Source organism: Ptiloglossa arizonensis, chromosome 7 (genome assembly GCF_051014685.1).
Source record: "Ptiloglossa arizonensis isolate GNS036 chromosome 7, iyPtiAriz1_principal, whole genome shotgun sequence".
Classification (NCBI taxonomy): domain Eukaryota; kingdom Metazoa; phylum Arthropoda; class Insecta; order Hymenoptera; family Colletidae; genus Ptiloglossa; species Ptiloglossa arizonensis.
In genome coordinates, this window is record NC_135054.1 from 13,403,453 (window position 1) to 13,422,952 (window position 19,500).

General features: G+C 36.8%; 2 protein-coding genes across 14 annotated transcripts in view; one reads left to right on the forward strand and one right to left on the reverse strand.

Annotated features, from left to right (window-relative positions):
- The window catches only part of Tmod (tropomodulin), a 124,899-nt gene that overhangs the window by 18,489 nt on the left and 86,910 nt on the right, over positions 1 to 19,500 (reverse strand). For 7 of the 13 annotated variants that reach the window (XM_076317096.1, XM_076317101.1, XM_076317100.1 and 4 more), the window contains 9 exons: positions 15,627 to 15,779; positions 15,348 to 15,515; positions 15,139 to 15,265; positions 14,805 to 15,025; positions 14,577 to 14,731; positions 14,396 to 14,492; positions 14,162 to 14,309; positions 12,529 to 12,631; positions 1,078 to 1,705 (listed from right to left, as the gene is read on the reverse strand). In XM_076317096.1, coding sequence (XP_076173211.1) covers positions 12,543 to 12,631; positions 14,162 to 14,309; positions 14,396 to 14,492; positions 14,577 to 14,731; positions 14,805 to 15,025; positions 15,139 to 15,265; positions 15,348 to 15,515; positions 15,627 to 15,779 — 1,158 coding nt within the window. In that variant the 3' untranslated portion in view covers positions 1,078 to 1,705; positions 12,529 to 12,542. Of the gene's footprint in view, positions 1 to 1,077; positions 1,706 to 11,198; positions 11,279 to 12,528; positions 12,632 to 14,161; positions 14,310 to 14,395; positions 14,493 to 14,576; positions 14,732 to 14,804; positions 15,026 to 15,138; positions 15,266 to 15,347; positions 15,516 to 15,626; positions 15,780 to 16,454; positions 16,600 to 19,500 lie in introns of those variants that run through there. The other 6 variants (XM_076317108.1, XR_012992827.1, XM_076317097.1 and 3 more) reach the window with 6 other exon arrangements.
- LOC143149367 (uncharacterized) lies at positions 17,261 to 18,276 on the forward strand. The gene is made up of 2 exons (XM_076316682.1): positions 17,261 to 17,326; positions 17,401 to 18,276. Exons 1-2 carry the CDS (start codon positions 17,284 to 17,286, stop codon positions 17,670 to 17,672), a joined length of 315 nt encoding a protein of 104 aa, XP_076172797.1. The 5' UTR covers positions 17,261 to 17,283; the 3' UTR covers positions 17,673 to 18,276.

Here is a 19,500-nt window from a genome sequence, read left to right on the forward strand (position 1 = left end):
TTCCTTCTATCTCTTCGGTTTAGCAATCTCGATCGTAATGTACCTAAAGGGAAATCGATTGAACTCTGATTCCAGCTATCTCCTATCAGGTCTCAGCTCGCAGCAATCTCCTAGTGGTAAGACCTGGTAATCGGTATTATTCGCAACAAACGATCCTTCGTGACTAATACAGAGCTAATTGGCTAAGAATTTGAATATAGAAGTAAACGCAACATAGTAACGCAGAAAATTTTTCCAACGTGTAACACACTATGGAAACTTAAACATTTTAACGAAACGTGAAAATTTGTATGTAACTTCGATGTACTTCGATAAAATCATTCCCAGTAACATGAGCTCCTCCCTTTACTCCCTTACCTCGAAGCAAAGAAATAGAGATTACACTTTCGAGCGTTTTTAGAGTATGAAATTTTATAAAGTATGGTCTTTTACAGAGTTGGAAAATCTTAGAGTAGAAGTAACCTTGAGAATATTTTCAGATCTATGTATCTACTCTGGCATCTTGTTAACGTATTCCAAGTTCCATGTGCTCTCGAATTATTTATTTTAACGTAGAGCGACGAAAACGAACAGAACTTAATGCTAAAATATTTGTCAAGACCAACGCGATATAAATAAAAATCCCTCGTCTGTAGTAACACATATCGGTGGTATACTTACACATTTCTCGAGTACATTGTACACGACTGTGAAATTTTTACCAATTGTTTCGAAATGTATTTGCACAGATTGTTGTGCTCAACTTCCATGAATTGGATTCGAAGCCTCGAGTTTCCTCTTTAAACCTCTTTTCTTCGTTTCGATGAATACGATCATCGTCACCCTCTTAAATTTTATACACAGACTCTATTTATACGCCCTTTGTACGCAGAGCAGCAGATGCAACCGTAGAAATTGATTCGAAAGGAGAACCCAGACAAGAGAAATTTATGGAGAAAGTGATCGATGATATCTCGATAATGGATAAACAAGCGGGAGAATTGGTTTAAGGGTTAAATTCAGATCGCTGGACACAGTCTGAAAGAATTGTTCGACAGAAGAAAGATTTATATACATGATCGAGGTAAACAAGGGTGGTACAGTGCCAGAGCGATTTATTTGCGGTTCAATTTGCGCTAAAGTACAGAATACTCATGCAAAAACGAACAGTATGTACAGCGTGGACGTGTATCGTCCTCGAACAAGGCGGATAGAATTCGACGCAAACAAAGCGGGAGAAATTAAATCTTAAATTTCCCGAGCTCGACGGATCGGCGTGATTCGTCGGTACAATTTGAACCGGAAAAAAAAGAACGTGTTACAAGCTATGTTACAGTTTGGAATTGAAACAAAACGCCGGAGAACGACAATGTTTATTCTGACACATATTTGACAATAGGCATATAATTATACATAAAATGGAAAAAGCTTCCTTAATAAGTCCGTGTTTTTTTTTTGTGTTTTTTTTTCCTTTTTTTGGTTTTGTTATTTTTTCGTTTTTCGTTTTTCAACGTCGATCCTGAATTAAGTTACTCGTGTAAAATCATAGCGAGAACGCCGCGAGCGATGCATGAAAATAAGTGGTGTTTTATATCTTATATATAATATATATATATAGAGATACGTATAACATATGGTAAATAAATATATAATATATGTACAAATAATACCTAGGCGAACGCCACTTCGCGTTAAGATGTCGCCACCCCGAGCCGGGACTGCCGTACTGCAACAGACACCCGAAACACTGTCATCATATGCGTTCAGCTTTATCAGAAATATGATAAGTCTTTACCGATCGGCTACACATGCCGGTAAAGAAAATGCGATAGCGGATCAACACAGCACACTCGTCACGCCAGGGATTGAAATTTTTCGATAGAATTGTTCTAACAAGCGGGAACTATTCATTTTATACACGGTGTCCCGTAACCAAGGTCGTTCTCCATTTAAAAAAAGGGGGAATAAATGAAATTTCTAAAAATCAATCTCCATTGACGAGAGACGAATAATCAAATTTTCAAAGCTCGTTCTCCAGTGAAAGAGGTGAGTAAAAAATTCTGAAAATTGCTCTCCATTGACGAAAGATAAATAAACAAATTTCTATGGTAGTTCTCCATTGGCAAAAAGTGAGGAAAAATGTTGAGAAGTGCTCTCCATTGACAAAAGATAAATAAATAAATTTCTATAGTAGTTCTCTATTGGCAAAAAGTGAGAAAAATTTTTGGAAGATTGCTCTACATTGACAAAAGATAAATAGACAAATTTTTGTAATAGTTCTCTATTGGCAAAAAGTGAGACAAATTTTTGGAAGATTGCTCTACATTGACAAAAGATAAATAGACAAATTTTTGTAATAGTTCTCTATTGGCAAAAAGTGAGACAAATTTTTGGAGGATTGCTCTACATTGACAAAAGATAAATAGAGAAATTTTTAAGGTCGTTTCCCGTTGAAAACGATAAGTAAAACAATTTGAAAAGTCGTTCTCCGTTGAGAACGATAAATAAAATAATTTGCGATACCTTCCTCCCACACGGAGCTTCGTTTTCGTGAAAATTGATTTCGAAATACGTACGCACTCGATTGAAGGTAGATGTTGCGGATCTCGTTACCAACTAATATTGAGAAAGTTCCCGGGCCACTGAATTAATATCGCGGCTGGGTACAAGTATTTTTTATTAGATTTCGAGAACAATTTGGAATATAAATTCACCCGAATGAAATTATCAACTTCTAGGAGAAACTACTGTTGTATCAACGGAAGTATCGAAGGTTTGTTATACTAGTTGAAAACCTGTTTCAAATGTTTGGAAACTGGTACCCAATACCGTGAACAAAAGTTCATCTATGCCCCCGATAATTCGTCGAATTAACGAAACGAACCGTATCGAAGAGAAACACGAACCAAATGACTCGAAAACGAAACTTCGTGAAGAGAAACTCTATTTTATATTTTCTACACGGTCTATATTGTAGAGAATCGCCTCTGGTACGAGAACGTTAATCGAATCGGTACATGTGCGTTAAATTTCGATCAATAATACGAAATAAAGGTGCCTTTCACATTGGAAACTGAACCGGAATTCTTATTATTTCAGCTTTCAACCCCTGCTGTATATTTTTCGAACGCTCGGCCGCGAATGTTGCAAAGAGAATATCACATTTGTGACAAAAAAATACTCGTGGCAATGGACGCGAGAGGTAACTTGTTTGCGAAAAATCTTACCGTGTTATTCTTGCTTGATTGCTTTTGGTATCGATCAAACCAAACAAGTATTCCATTCCTCGTGAAAACATAAATTTTCGCTTTTTTCAATTCCCTCGATAAATGAACGAAACGATCATTGCTACTGTGTTTAAATTCAAAGTTTCTATTTTCTAACGAAATCAGTTTGCAATTCCTAAATTTCTCAATCGAGCAATTCTCGTCTTACCGAATCGATTAGCGAAACGTTGTATCTGCTTCAATATTTCGAATTAATTAACAATCGACGTTTCGTATTTTCACGATATCGATTTTATTCTAAATCGTGACCGAAACTCCATTGTTTAAGAACACTGAACAATATCGTCGAGTAAAAAGAAGATTCCTCGCAGGTGTTACAGAACCTCGCAACAGGTGGGCATTTCCAGAACGAACTCTAGCCGAATAAATTATTTTATTCACGATTATATACTTTCGTACTTGCAAACTTTTCTACTATTTATATATCTGTTATGAAACTAATTGAATCCGTGGGAAAAACCCGGATAAAGGCCTTTCTTTCATCGCGCTTCGTTGCAAAACCTCGCGTTGTACATAAAAATGGAATTCTACGAAGAATACTTTATTTTAAACGTTTGCATCGATCCTTCGCTTTACACAATGAACGAGAAATATTATACACTTTCGAATTGCGACATTATCAAATTTCTCATGATATTTTCTTACCACTTTTACCGCCAGTATAACTATAAAGAAAAAGGAAAATATTCAAAACCACTGAACGTGTGTTACACCCTTAAAAGAATATCATCTTCTTCTTTCATGATCAATGATAAACGAAAATTAACTTTTCCATTTAGTATATTGCATTCGTTATATACGTATATAAGACATAACTTATAACATTCATAAGTCTACTAAAACAATTATTAAAAAGAAGGCCACCGATGACCCATGGTATGATTATTTCACTATAAATTATAATTATATACCAGTGAAATGACATAAAATATTTCCTCTATGAAATAATCAAAACAAATTAACCAGAGAGTAGAATGTGGCTCACTGATAACCCACAGTATAATTATTTCCCTATACATTATAATTATACACCAGCCGGTTAATATTATAAAATATTTCACGATAATGTCTCCCCTTTAGAAATTACCGAAACGAATTAAACGGAAAGTGTTCACTCTTTTAGGTGAATTCCAAACTTGCTTTAAAAAAAAAAAAAATCACCCCATCGGTATCAATTTACAGATCCGGTTAATTCGAAAGAAGAAAAAGAATTCCTCGAACCACCGTCGCGAAGACGGAGTGAATATTTTCGTGAAATGTGAAGAAAGAAACGACAACGTGATAAAACGAGGGATCGTTGCGATTCTAATTGCCCGGTAATGGAGACATTTACCTCGCCCCATTGTTCCCCGCGGGATGTTTTCTCAACGTGTAATTTGTAATCGTCGATCGTCTTCTTTTAAACGGGGAACGCGTCGCGGTGGTGGAATTTGCATAAACCTTTGAACGGTGAAAAGATCCGATTACCGGGATATCTACTTTAACCCACGGTGAAAACGAAGCTCTCGAATCAATTACCGTCATTTCCGGCGGACAAAGAGCGCTCGGTTACTCGATTAAAAGGGCGAAATTCTCAAAGTAGCGCTGGGCCCCGTGTTCGAAACGTAATCCAGCTCGGAAAATTGCAATTTCCACGCCGGGACAGGAATAACCGCGTGACGACATAAAAAAAAAAATATATATATATATATGTGTGTATATATATTCGGGGCAACGAGAGAGCCCGATCGTTGCTTTTTAATTATCTTTCATTCGCCCCGAAATCGGACTATCTATCGTGAAAATTGCACCGCTTTCTCCGCCAGTGATCCCCTCCCCGCCATTTCTCGTGTGCAAAGCGTTCGGTGCATCCATCATCCACCCCGTTCCGAATTAAATAAGTTTCGTCTCGGTCGTTTGGTTTTCATCGATGGTTTCGAAACAGGGGGGAAAAATAAAAATGTGAATTGCCCGGGGAGACAAAGATCCGTCTTTCGTCCCCTCCTCGAAAGCTTCATTACAACGTTTCGCGTTGTTATCGATCCTCTTTAACGATCAATGATATTCAAATCTATGACGAAACAATTTACGAGAGAGTGATTATTATTATAAAACCATTACGCGAGGAATGGAAACTGGTATAGGTTTTCGTATCGGGGTAAGTAAAGATTCAAATTTAAGTGAAAATAAAAGAGGAAATTGAACGGTGGGTAATAATTGAAATTGCGTCGATGGTTTGGAAAATATTTAGGATTGCGTTCGTATAGAGGAGGGAGATATATTTGTGTTTCTTTTGGATTGTATATCGAGCGAAGAAATTAATGTTGGGTAGAGTAAACGTAAAAAAAAGTATGAACGTGTGTGTGTGTGTGTGTAAAAAAACGAAAAATATACGCTTCGGGATGATTCTCTGAGCAACATTTCGGTCGAGTGATCGTACACTCTCAACCGAACATTTTCGCGTTTTCCTTTCTGTTCTGTGAAATCATTTTTGGAAGAAATGCAATTTGCTATTAATTTCTTCCCTTTACTGTCAATTCGACCGAATAGGTAATCGAACATCGGAGGTAGACGATTTTTCGATTTAATTATTTCTTTGAAAAAAAAAAAAGAAATATTACTGGGAATTATTGATCGTGAGCATGAAAACGCGAAATCCAACGGTTCGATCCAACCACGTGGACCACTGGAGCTTCTTTCGCGTCATCTCCGTTACAAAGGTGAACGTGACCGATTTGGAATCTTGTAAAACAAATAAAATTGCTGCAACGTGTGAATTTATACGTCCTGAATAATATCGAGCCAACAGTTCGAAGTATATTAATAAAAGAATTATAATAAAACTTGTAAATGTGACTTCGTTACTATCTTCATATTCTGGTCCATTTACGAATTAATCACGACAGCAGTAAACTAGATCGATACCGAATATTTTGGCCGCTCAAGGCCACTCAATGACGTCGTAAACCTTTTCTACGCTATCGCTACTGACTTCAACATTTTTCAAACACTCGAGCAATCATATTTGACTTCATAGAAAAATGACACTACAATACTGTTCTTTCGCTCTTATACCCTATTCCTCGCTCTACTCGTTTCGTTAATTCAATGTCCCGGATCTTATCTTGTTACAAATTATCACGAAGCAAAAATTATCATTATTATTAAAATTGTACAAAATGAACAATTATCATAAGACAAATAACGAATAGTAGCAAAGAGACGATGATACAGCAGCGAAGCAATAAAGTGGTATTCGTTCCTCGGTAACCTTGAGCGGCCAAAACATTCGGCGCAGACTTCGCTACCACTTTCCATACACACGCGAGCCGAAATCAGTATTGCCTTTTCGCGTCGATACGCGTTTATCGTAACTTCCTCGCCATTCAAATAACTACTTTCTTTATTATTCACGACATAAGTGTTAAACACACCCCAGCGGTTTCGTTTGTTCCGCAAACTCCCAAATCGACCATACTCAATCGCTAACTTTCACGCAAGCCTCGTAGTACCGGAATGCAAACGGAAACGAGGGCACTTAGCATGCGTTTCGCTCGCGTTCCATGCAAGAGTGAAAGAAGCTCCAAAAAATTATATTGAAATGTTCACTGTCACACTGTTAGTAGAAACAGTCCCGTAGGAAACTCTGCAAGACAAAAGTATCACGTGTGTTAATTAGAGTAAACGTCACGCGTTAGGGTAAACACATCACGCTGTTATTGTCACAAGAATCATTCGAAGAGATTGATTAGTCGTGGGTGGGTCGATGCACGTCACATTGGGAACACTGAAAGAGAGGTTGTGTTACGTTGAAGCTCGCGCGTCACGGCCATCTTTCGTCCTCGAAATAACGCGCTGATGACGCGTTATGACGCAACACGGCCACTCTGCTATACGAACGGAAATTTCGTCGCCGCGAATATCGAGCGCTTTTTCGAAAGCACTGCCCTCGACGTTCGTGCGACGTTTAAAGCGTTAAACTCGGCCCATCGTGAAAATCGTACGGTTTTCATTGCGCCACGACGTTCCACAAACAATTATCAGACAACGAAATTAAACTCGCTCAACGAATTGCGCGCAACTCCGATCGTATTTGGAATTCGATAAATTCGTGCACGATGAATCTGGTTATTTTTAAACAGCGAAATCGGTAATCAGATTTTCACAATTACGGGCCCACCTGATCCATCGAGTATCGAATTTTGCTTTTTTTTTTCTTTTCAAAATTCATGCTTGTCGTGCACTGTACTCTGAAATACTTTACGAAATATCAATTTTTTATTTTGTTTTCTTTTTCGTTAGGTTCTATAAATAAAATACAGACACCTGGAAGTATCTAATAATATCGAGACTCTTGTGCACCGCACGAAAATAACAAATGCTGATACCGTGATATTCTAGAATCTTTTATTTATTAGTGGAGAAACGAAACCTACGATATATTTATTATCAAAAATCAGAGAATATTCTGGACTAGAAAAATTATGTAAATCGATGCTGAATGTATTCTTGTAATTAAAATTAAAAAATTTACAATTAAAAAATTCCCCGGAAATTGCAGTGCATATTATTCGAATTTCATCTTCGTACTTTGAAAATCACATGGTTGTTATAAGCCACTGATACTTGATGGATTAAGCATTCGTTCGTTGGCTAATTGGTAACTGACATTCTGAGGATTTCGTTTCATTGGTTCAACGAGCTGCTGATAGTAATTTTAATGAATTTCTTTTTTTTTTTTAATGTTCTGACATTCGTGTACTATATGTATTTGTCAATGAAAAGTTTCTTGTAACGCGAATATTTCGAATATCATTTACTACGATACAAATTAGATCAATTCTGTATTCGTGTACTGTAAATGTTTATTAAAGATAATTGCTTATCGAAACTTTGTAAATCGATATACAACCCCTTACGTTTTCAAAATTAAATAATGGTAATGTATCGCAAATTAATTAACAGTGGTACTGTTTCAAAGCATCCCTATACATACGTGCAACTATAGTTCAATAAACAGGTAACATTAACAGTCAATTCCTGAATCAAACATTTCATTCTAATTTCAACGAAGACCTACACTTCTCGTAGATTCAAACGAAACTAAACCAACAAAAATACCATGAAATAAAATTGTTAAATATAATCCATGGAGAAAATATTTCGATTAATCCGACACTTTAATATAACAAAATATAGCGAACCTGCCAATAATTCAATAAATATATTTAGAACTCCAAACAAAAGAGAAACTAATATCAACTAGTATTACACAATATTGTCGCACAAAATCTTTTTGATTGTATCATAAATTACTATGGATCCTGCACAAAGATCAATACTAATGAGTAACGTATAACGATCACCGACTTTGTTCAAACGCAAGGGGTTATTAACTCTCGAGAAAATGTCGAAAAGAAAAGAACAAAAACTTCCAAATGAAAACAGTGTCCCGTACATTTACTTATACTTCGACATCGCGTTAAAGTTGTTCGCGTGACAAAAAGAAATTACTTTCATTCTCCTGCATAAACAGCCAATCTGAACTGTAAAGCGGCAATCTGGCTACCAACTTTTCTCCAAACGACTAGCTAATTGAGTTGTACCCCCATACGCGAGGGGAAAAGTTTATTGGGAGCAGCACGCGGTTGATCCAACGGAACAGTTTCAACTCGAATTAACCTGTATGGGGTGTCAGTGAGTTAGGCAGGTTGCACTACAGTAACAGCCAAAAGTATGAGACCGTATCTTAAGAAATGCGAGAAACATAGTCCAGTATATATTTAACGAGACTTGGAAAAAAAGATAATTATACTTTCTTCGAAAAGTCTACAAAACACCTGGATATCCATCAGAGAAATTATTATACGTTCTTCGTGATTAATAAATCAAGTTGGAATATCAATTTTTTGAGAAACTTACTATTTTTAGGAACGATAAGTACTTGGATAATGAACAAAAGCATTTTCTGAATGTTCAATATGAGTCTAATACCTTATATTTATGATGGGAGTTATTTTGAATGACATAAGGAAGTATGTAATTGGCAAATAAAGATATACTAATGATTCGTATCTACACTTGAATAATACACCTAATATCGAAAAGCAGTTATTAAATAGCTCCTGTATCTTCCCTAAAGATTAACAATAAATGGTCTCGTACTTTTTGGCCGATATGTACATCTAGTGATGGAATCAAGATCAATGTATACTTACAAATATCGTTCAATTCGATACGTACTACTTCATCTCAAAGTTTATTTAGAAACAGAGATATACCAAATTTTTAACAACGAATAAGAAATGAAGTACCTATCCGTCATTGTCTGATCAATGAATAAATATATATTTGAACAAAAATTGATTCTTCGTTGCAATTGAAATTTGATTTTAATCAAAGTTAATTTGGAAAAGAGCTAGAACCTGATCATTATCTGATCAACGAATAAATACATATTCGAACAAAAATTGATTCTTCATTGCAATTGAAATTTGATTTTAATCAAATTTGATTTGGAAGAGCTAGAATCTGTTTCAGATGTTAGACGAACACCCACATTTCATCACGTCCAGTTGATCATTATCTGATAATGAATATATATTCGAACAAAAATTGATTCTTCGTTGCAATTGAAATTTGATTTTAATGAAATTTGATTTGGAAAAGAGCTAGAATCTGTTTCAGATTCTAGACGAACACCTACATTTCGCCACGTACCCGGATACTACTCGCGATACGCTTGATCCCATCACTACCTACGTCGTCACGTGTTAAATTGTTCGCTGCTCGACATTTAACGTCGAGAGGACGTCACGCAAAGCGAACAGAGCTTCTGGAGCTTTGCGTGGAAATTAACGCGTCACGACTTCATCGGGTTTGATAGGATGTACCTAAACCTTGCAGTGAACCCGTCGACCAGAGTTAAAGCTCGTCTGCGAAACACTATTCGCAGTTAACGACGTGTCAGATCAAGCGCGAAACTCTGTTTTCGGCCCCCGTTACAGGCTGTGCGGTAGCTACGATCCATTTTGAGCAGGAGGCTAAACGTAAACCGATGCAAGACTCTTCGATTCAATTTTTAAACATTATCCCCATCGATGAAGTCGTGACATAGCCGATCTTCGGAATCTCAAAGCTTCGTGACTGAGTGGTTCCCTACAATTTCAATTCGAATGAAATGTGTCCACTCAGGTGCAGTGTCTCACTTCAACAATTGTAAAGTAGAAGTGCCAAATAACACTTTTCTCAATGGTGAAAAGGAAAGACTGTATATCCAAGCGACACCGCAAAAGGATGTTCAACTGCTGACACCTTTTTTCTAGGGTTATTGGCAACGATACGTAGCACCTAATAGAAAAATCCCAATCTGTTTTAGGCCCTTTTGGTACTTCCACTCTAGAATTGAAAATCAATGACACCTTTGGAATAAAAGTTTCTTACAAAATTACCTGACAAGTATCAGAGTCTACTATTTTTAGAAAAAAAAGGTTAGAAATTTTCGTTAAAGATTTACCTGAGAAATTACGTATCAGAGTTACTATTCATTTATCACCTTCGAATCTAGAAGAGGTCCGTTACTTAAGTGCGAACAACTCGTTCGTAATTAATCGAGTTCGAAGAATTACAAGGTCTCGTTCCAATCGCTTTGAGATCCCGATGATCGATAAACCGTGTTAAGCAAAGAATCGGCTGTGGATCGTACCGCCTGTTACCCATTCTAGCGCCAACTCTCTCTCTCTCTCTCTCTCTCTCTCTCAAGCGTTCTAAAACTGGTCCGTCACCTGAAAATGCAATTTATTTTGCTCCCCGGTGTTGGACGCATAAGAACTCGCGGCATACTGAAAAGCGAAATTAGCGAAGCTGCAAAGACAACAACGATTAGAGGGCTCGTTCAAAGAAAGAAACGCGCAGTTCACTCTGCTGATCGACCACCACTCAATGTGTAGCTACCTTTCATTGAATCAAGGCAGGTTTCCTGTGGTTCATGTTAAAGAATCGGAACTGTAGCCGCAGCGTTAGGTCTTTCCGTACTGTTGGGAAAGAATAGAGGTGTCGTAAGTATAAGTCGCAGCTCTGACTCGTGGAGTCTCTCGTCGTTGGGTGGTAAAATCGTGTACATTAGAGAACAGTCGACCTCACGTGGCAACAGAGATCTCGAAACTGGACCAACATTTACAATATCGTGGTTCATCGTTCCAAAAAAAAAAGAAACAAATATACATTTGTCTTTGTTCGTTGAACTACCGTTTCGAGATCTCGTTGCACCGCCAAGGTAAACGTGGCACGCCATTATAATCCTGTCGGTTTATCATCACTACAGTCGTCGAACAAGCTGAACGTTTGTGTGACAATCACCTATGCAACAATGAATTTGCGCCTGGTAATACAATCCGAGACACGTGTACGCGCTGAAGTAGCTTGTTCGTGTTCAAGTACATTCCCAATTTACCCCTCTGTGCGTATCGTGTGATGTGTATTATTTTGTGCATGGCGTTAGAAAGTGTACAAGAGCATGAGACAAGGATGATGCTGGCAACTTAAAATAAAATCGTGCAAAGGATGCATGAGTGCTGATGTTATTGATCGATAAACTGGTGGTTCGGTTACCAATTTGTAACTGAGACTGGCAGTGTAACTAGCAATGTAACTAGCAGCTGTGACTAGTATCGTAGATCTAGCTAATACGTGTAGCATGGTGTAACTAGTACCTGTAGTATTGGCTGTATTATTCGTAACAGTATTGGTGATACCAGGCTTTGAATTTTGAGTAAAGTATTAATACCAATACCCTGGTATTACAACTACTTATAAAGTGATAAATAGTTGGATAGAAAATTAATGTTGCAGCTCATATTAGAAACATAAGTATCAGCGATGTATCCATTATTGCTATTACTGTAATCGATCCTGGTGCACCAATCACTGACCTAGCAACTCTACCACTGATACTACTAGTAGCATTCTTACTTAATAATACAGACAAAGGATACGTTTTTTTTTTATTAACCAAGACAATTTCAAAGACGATTACTGTTCATTACGATTACTGAAACATATCGATAGGTACAAAATGCACATAAACTGAACAGTTGCAAACAGACAGAGATATTCTTTCCAAAGGACTCGGTTACGTTCGACATGTACAATGACTTTTGACTCGACATTCGTAAACATTCGGGATCATCACGAACACTGTAAACTAAGAAAATCAGGCACCGAGGACAAGTTTTCAAAACTATACATCTGGACTAGAAATTCATCGAACGGTAGATCTACTCACTGCACTAATCAGCGCTACGTTCTGTCTTTTAAGCCACCTACGGGGATAATGAAATTTTTTGAAGCTGCACCGCTCTCTAGTTTAGCGCGTTCCACACGACAGACTAGCAAACATAAATAATTGATTAAAATTCTCTTGATTAAAAATCGGTTATAAAAATTGAAAAGGGTTTGAATGTTTGGTAAAATTTGGATGGTCCAGTGCAGGCATTTCACGTGTTCGTGTTATGCATTTAGCCTGCTGGAACGATCCTAGAGTAAATATATGAATAACAAAGCAAAATGAAAAAATATAAAAAGCTTGCAATTGGAACGGGTGAAAATTGTGTAGAAACATGCCGTAAGTGAACGCGAAACAAGATTATGACCTAGAATAATCACGAATAATGTTCTTTTCTTAAACGAGAATAAAAAAATATCTTTGTACAAGTGTTGTATTGTAAAATACTTTATCGAAGTTAATTTACTCTCCGGTACTTTGCCCCGTGAAATAATACAGCTATTAGCCAAATTTTTCTTCTGATTAATGAAGCGACAATACACGAAAGCATGAAACAAAACTTACATCGGCTTTTTTTATTATTATCAGTGTTAAGTAAGCTACAATAATGGAACAGGAACATGATTTAAACAGATTCATACCAAATCAAATGCTTATGTAACTTTAACCTTTGGTTCTGTACTTGGCTGAAAATTGAAAACAGACCAATCATATTTCACGCTCAGCAACGTATTTTCTAGGTACAACATCTTTAGCATACAGAATTAAATAAAAATGGAATGGTTGAACAAAATGAGTAATTGAAGCGCATTGAGGTATAAAGTCGATAAAGTTTCGAGAACGTTATATATAAGATGCAGGTAATATAGGTTTCCAATGGGTGCACTCTAGGGTCTCATAATTACCTCTATGTCACTAGCTAGAAAAATAATAAATGAATTTAGCAGGATGAATGGATGAATGATGATGTGCTAGTAAAGCGCTATGTAAGACTACGAAGCAGATTCAGAAGAGTTAGAAGCATTTCATCATATGATCTCCATGGTCCCCCATACAATTGCTTCCATCTAAACGAAAAATTAAGAGTTTAAATATCACTATAGCTTGAATAGAGGCTGTAAGGTGTCTCTTTAAAGTGTAGAAATAAATGCTTGAAGTAAAGAAGGTACATGCACAACGTGGTACATATCTCTGGATAAATACGATAAGTAATCTTGAAAGATAGTTTTGTTGTAGTTGTATGAAAAGTACGTTTATAATACATGTATTAAAAATAATTCAGGAACGATATACCTGGAAAAGAAAAATTAATCGACTAATCTAGTAAGCATGGATATCTTTGATGTAACTGTAAAATTCTATCAAAGGCAAACAGACAAGACATAATCGATTTTATCGGTGAGTGCCGCTGAAACGATAAACAATAAATTTATCTTGAACGGAATATGCACAAAACCACCGAAGAAAGGTAAATTTTTTTTTTTCTCTCTCTTGGTAATATGAATACCTATATGGAATGGCACATGTTTGAATAAATTACTGAATCGATTTTGGAAGATGTACATTACAATTCGATTAAAATCGAAACTTCCACGACGAAAGTTCTTTGTGCAAATATAATATTTTTACTCACTCCTATCAATGTTGCGTTGCAAGTGTGCAGCCACACGATGTCTAGCGTCATTGAATTCCAAATGAAGACCGAGTCGAAGCAACGTTGGATTTTGTTCTACCAACTGCGTAATTTCCATTTCAATTTTGTTTCCCAACACTTGTGACCTCTACACGTTAAAAACAAAAACACGCTTATATTAGAAAGAATAAATCTTACGAAATAGAAATAAAAATAATTTTAATTGTACATTACCTGATTGGAACATCGAAATTCTTCTATTGATTTCGTTTTAAGGAGTGCCCTGATGAGCCTCACTATCACAGATGGGCTTATAAAGTTTGTTTCCACACTAAAAAATAAAGTTTCAACATAAAACAATAGTTTAATCGTATTACTAATACCTAACGAAATTGGTATGTAATACTATACTAACTTGAGTACTCTGAGCGTAGAATTTTTCTCTAAGGCTTCTGCCAACCTTTGTGCAGTCTTATCAGTGAGTCCCACATTTGTTAAACTTAAAGATTCGAGATGTGTATTCATCTCCAGTCCTTCAAATAGTTGAATAAACTTTTCGTCAGATATATTCTATAAAACAATAAGTTGACATTAAGTAAACTTTCTATTTAATTGAAATTGTCATCAAGTTTCATATCCTCACTTTAATATTATTCCAATTTAAATCAGTTAATGAAGTATTATCTTCTCGAACTTGTTTGATAGTGGCATCGATGTCTGTATCATTGGGTGGTTCCATAGGATAAGGTTTTGGTTGACTAGCTTTCGTAACTCCATCCCAACCCAAACCAATGGGCTGACCAGAATTTAATAAAGAGGCGTGATACTGGTCTTGATTCATCATGGAATGAAATCCGAGGATAGCTATATACAGAATAATAAAAATATAATATAAAATATATGTAAACATATGTTGTACTAAAAATTATGATCATACCATGCCTCTATATGATGTTAGTTATAAAACTGTTACTCACCAGCAAGATCAATAATTTCTTCTTGAGTAGCATTAGATAATGCTTGCTCGTATTCATCTCCAAGATCAATAGCAATTTGTTCTTCTGCTTCCTTTTCTTTTGTAGATTCTTGAGGAGGTGGAACCCACTAAACAAATAATATAAATATATATATAGATACTACAAATTTTACATGTATTTAAAAACATTCAAATTCAAATACTACATACCTTTTTTCCTCTAATAACACCAGGTACGAATGGTTTCAATTCTGGTATGTCTGGTGTCTCTAAAGCTTGTTTGTTGATGTGTTCGATAAGTTTCTTGCGATTTAGGGGACCTGTCGGACTCTTGTCACACTCATAACTACAACGTTCCGAAGGTGGCATAAAGCTGTCCTGCAAAAGCATTATAAATAACTATTAAACACTAAAATAATATCATAATATATATATAAGAACTTTTACATATTCATTTTGCAAACAATAGATCAATAATAAGTTCCTTACATCAGGATCCACTTCCTTGGCTAGTATGTTAATTTCTTCCGGAGTAAGTTGTGCCAACAATTCATCCACGTCAACATCGTCATATTCACTTAAGTCTTTGCCATATAACTTTGCAGCAGTTGTCATAGTGGTTGTTTTAGTTGATGCGGAAGTCTGGAAATTTTCCCATGGTTCTTGGTCAACTACAGAGTATCTCCGTGACATTTTATTAGTTATATTATTAAAGTAATTAATTGATTTCTGAGAACTAAGAGTAGACGATTATAATCCACTAATACTATGTATTGTTAATTTTTTAACACATATGCATTATAAAAAGGCACTATACAATATATTATTTTATGTTTTAATTTTTCGAATGAACAAAAAACCGTCTGGATTTCTAATAGCTTCTATAATATTTTATTAACGATTAATTTCACTCTCCTAAAATTCACATAAACGATATGCGTGAAGTTCACTCAAACAGTTGAAACAAACGAGTGTAACGACAGCGTTGTTCAATGACAATTGCAAACAAACGAAACCAGGAAGAACTAATTATACGTTTTCGAGTACAATGATATCAATGACGAGATATTTCGTCACGGTAAACGCTCATCACTAAGTCCAAGAGCACAAGCAGGCAGTGTTCCTGATCGAACTATCAGCAAATCGACAACTTGCATTTAAATTCGGCAAGTGTCCAATACGGCTGATGCCCTTTGCCCTAGATAGTTCCGGATCGATTTTCATTGACAACTCATCTGCCAAATCGACAACCCACGCTAAACCCAAGATTCACGCCTGATTATGGAATATTGGCATTTAAATAAGAATGAAACTTACTCTTTACAAATTATCCACGACAAAAACGTACACCGGTAATAGTCCCCCAATGTGAAATTAGGTGAATCGCTCGTAATCAAATACCTCACCCACTTCTCACGACGGACGCACACTTCACTGACCAGTTCACCGATTGCGGCTGATTGCGGCAGCGCCCTTTGACGCTTATACCATATTCGAGCAAAGAATGAACCGAATGGATTATAGATTCCCGGTAACCTTTATTGTTTTTCAAATAAATCTTTTCGTACCTACTCAAGGCGGAACAGCTTCCAAAACGCAAAAAATTTCTACTTACATTCAGTAATTGTTCAGAGCGTGAAGAAAATGTTCATTCATCTATCATTTAAATAATTTGACATCAACCTTACAAGGTGTTAAGCTGAATGAAGTATACGAGAAGCTAGCCCATGGAGAAAGTTTCTGCGCGTCTAGCGTCGCGCAGGTATTGACGTTGATATAACACCCGTGGCGGTTGTTTCAAAACACCTCCATATACGTAGAACGTTTACCAACTATGAAAACTTGAATAAGAAGAAGTGAAATAGTAACATTCAACGTTTTGTTTCTTATTTGGATTGCTTAGTTTTTCTCGAAATATAAAAAACCTGCATTCCTCAACGTTAAATAATACTATTTACGTACCAATGCCATAAAAATTGAAAATACTTCTTCGCAGCAAAGTATATTAGAAAATTATGTTCGGTTTAACAAGCAACGATTCCTCTATATATGGATTTACGCTTTAATTTGAAAACTTATGGACTGGCAAGGTAACGACATAATGAAAATCATTTACACGATAATGCAGCCCGAAGGAGCTAATCAGATGGCATTGCAACTATCAAATAGGGGAGATCCAGTGATCCAAAGTAATTCCCGAAAGAAACAAATTGCGCGCGGACCTTCAGAAGATAATTAACTCGATAAATCAATTCTGTCCAAGGTCACGTGCAAGACCGGCAATCAGCGTGCACGAAAGAGTGGGGAAAATCTGCATACGAAGTGGGAGCATTGCGCAGGCCTGGTACTCATCGTTGGAAAAGACAGCGGCCATCTCTGTCGTTCCTCGGTCGTGCAGTTTTGATTAGAGAGTGTCTATCGCGCGTTGTAGCGCTCGTAGCGGCGACAGGCTCAAAAATAGCTGAGGCCTCCTCGCAGGCTGGCACACTCCCAACGGTCTATACTTGGACATCCCCGCGCCATGATTATTTATAGTGAGCGCGAGCGCGGCCACTGGCCTTCTCGTGAACTAACTAGCTGCCACCAAAGACGATCCGTCGCCCGTGACCTAGGCCCGCATTAATAACGATTACACCCCTGCGTTCAGGAATACGGCAGCTTAATCTCTCACCACTGCTCCAACGAATGCATGCCTTTTTGTTTGATCGTACAGCTTATGAATGGTTCACGTACACCTGAAATACGTGCGAGTTCTGTTATGCTTAACTGGACAGACGCACGTTTATGTTGAACATTCAAGATCAGGTGAGAACATACAATCCTGCGAGGATATCAGGCGTACGGAAGATGTCACTTGCATCGGATGAAAAGGCAGATTGGCAATCATTTGTGTAGTTTTGTTGTGATATGTCAGTTCCCTTGCACTAGTGTAATTTATGAGTAATTTGTGCAGTGATGTGTATATACATCTGTGATTCATGTGCTAGTATCAATTCTTTGTCTTAAGTTTGTCCCAAACTTACTATATTAGTGGAAATACACTTAGTTCTTAAATTCTGTATTGTTAGCTGTCTTTAAATTTGAAAGACATTAAATTGTACAAATATAATAAGGAAACTGTTGTATATGAATATGTAGACTGTTTCTTATAACATTGTACTAATATCTTTTATGAAACTTTATTAATTTCATTAGTAATTCTATCCTAATCCTACAAAAAAGTATACTAGTGCAATTTGTCCTGCGAGAAAGACTTTTGCAGGTGATTCTTTATACGACATTCCATTTATATAGTATTTCTTGAGGTCAAATGAAATTAGATGTAATTTTGTTTGAAAGGAGAGGATAACTTGTACAAAAAATAATGCCATTGCTAATAATACGTAACATATGCTTTCTCTACAAAGTTTTCCTAACACATTTTGTAATTCTCTGATTTACTATCACATACATAACACTAGCATTGCAGCCTGGAAACTTTAAACTATGCAGAAGACTATTCTTGGGCATTTAGACTCGCACATTACTGCTTTGCATGCTTCGCTAAACAGTAATTCATATCTTTCTACCCAATGTAGTAGAATAAAACTGGGAGAAAGTACGCAGGATCTGAGTATTGCTTGATGATGTTATACCTCTGAAGGCAGGAATCACTAGCTTGTCTCCTATCCGCAATACATTAATGTTTCTTCATTCTTTCGTAATAAATCATTTGTGTTATGCAATTTCTGAAGACGGTACATTAGACCGACCCAAGTACATTCTTTTCCTTGTTCTGATGCAACGTACAGAGCTTCCCACCAAATCACTCTTGTCGCTTGAATACAAATATTGTTCATTGTACAGTCTGCGAAAGCAACACGGAGAGGAAAATCAAGAATGTTGAAACCCATTTCGATAGAGACCTTCGACAAACGTGCACTGAAACTTTCAGTGCTCCAAATATCGCGTGCGCTCTCGCTGCCCGCGAGAAATCTGCCTGCTAATTAATTTCTACGACTTCCCGGAAAGTTTATTTCTGCGTAAGTGAATGAAAATCGCTCGGCTTACTTTCACGGCCACGAAAAAAAGGCGAGTCGTTATCCGTCCATACGAAACGCCGTGGTATTCATTTCGCGTCGCTTAACAGCCTCGTTGAATTCTTCCCAGTGAATAAACCGCGCCGGGGGAGAATTTATTTGTCCTGCACGAGATTTGAATGCTACGGTTGTCACTGTTTCTAATAATAACGGAAACAAAGCCAGCCGCTTGACGCTGGTCCAGAAAGCTGTATTGCAGCGATCTTCGCTTGAACATTTTGTTCTATGTGACAGAAACTCCCTGTCGCTTTGGTTCAGAAACTAGTGCCATTTTGTTGGAATAT

What these genes read in the sequence shown, in the direction of transcription:
- LOC143149367 (XM_076316682.1), top strand. Translation starts at nt 17,284, where the DNA reads ATGGCATTGCAACTATCAAATAGGGGAGATCCAGTGATCCAAA. An exon ending in GGGAGATCCAGTGATCCAAA is followed by an intron (nt 17,327 to 17,400) that starts GTAATTCCCGAA and finishes ATTCTGTCCAAG; the next exon opens with GTCACGTGCAAGACCGGCAA.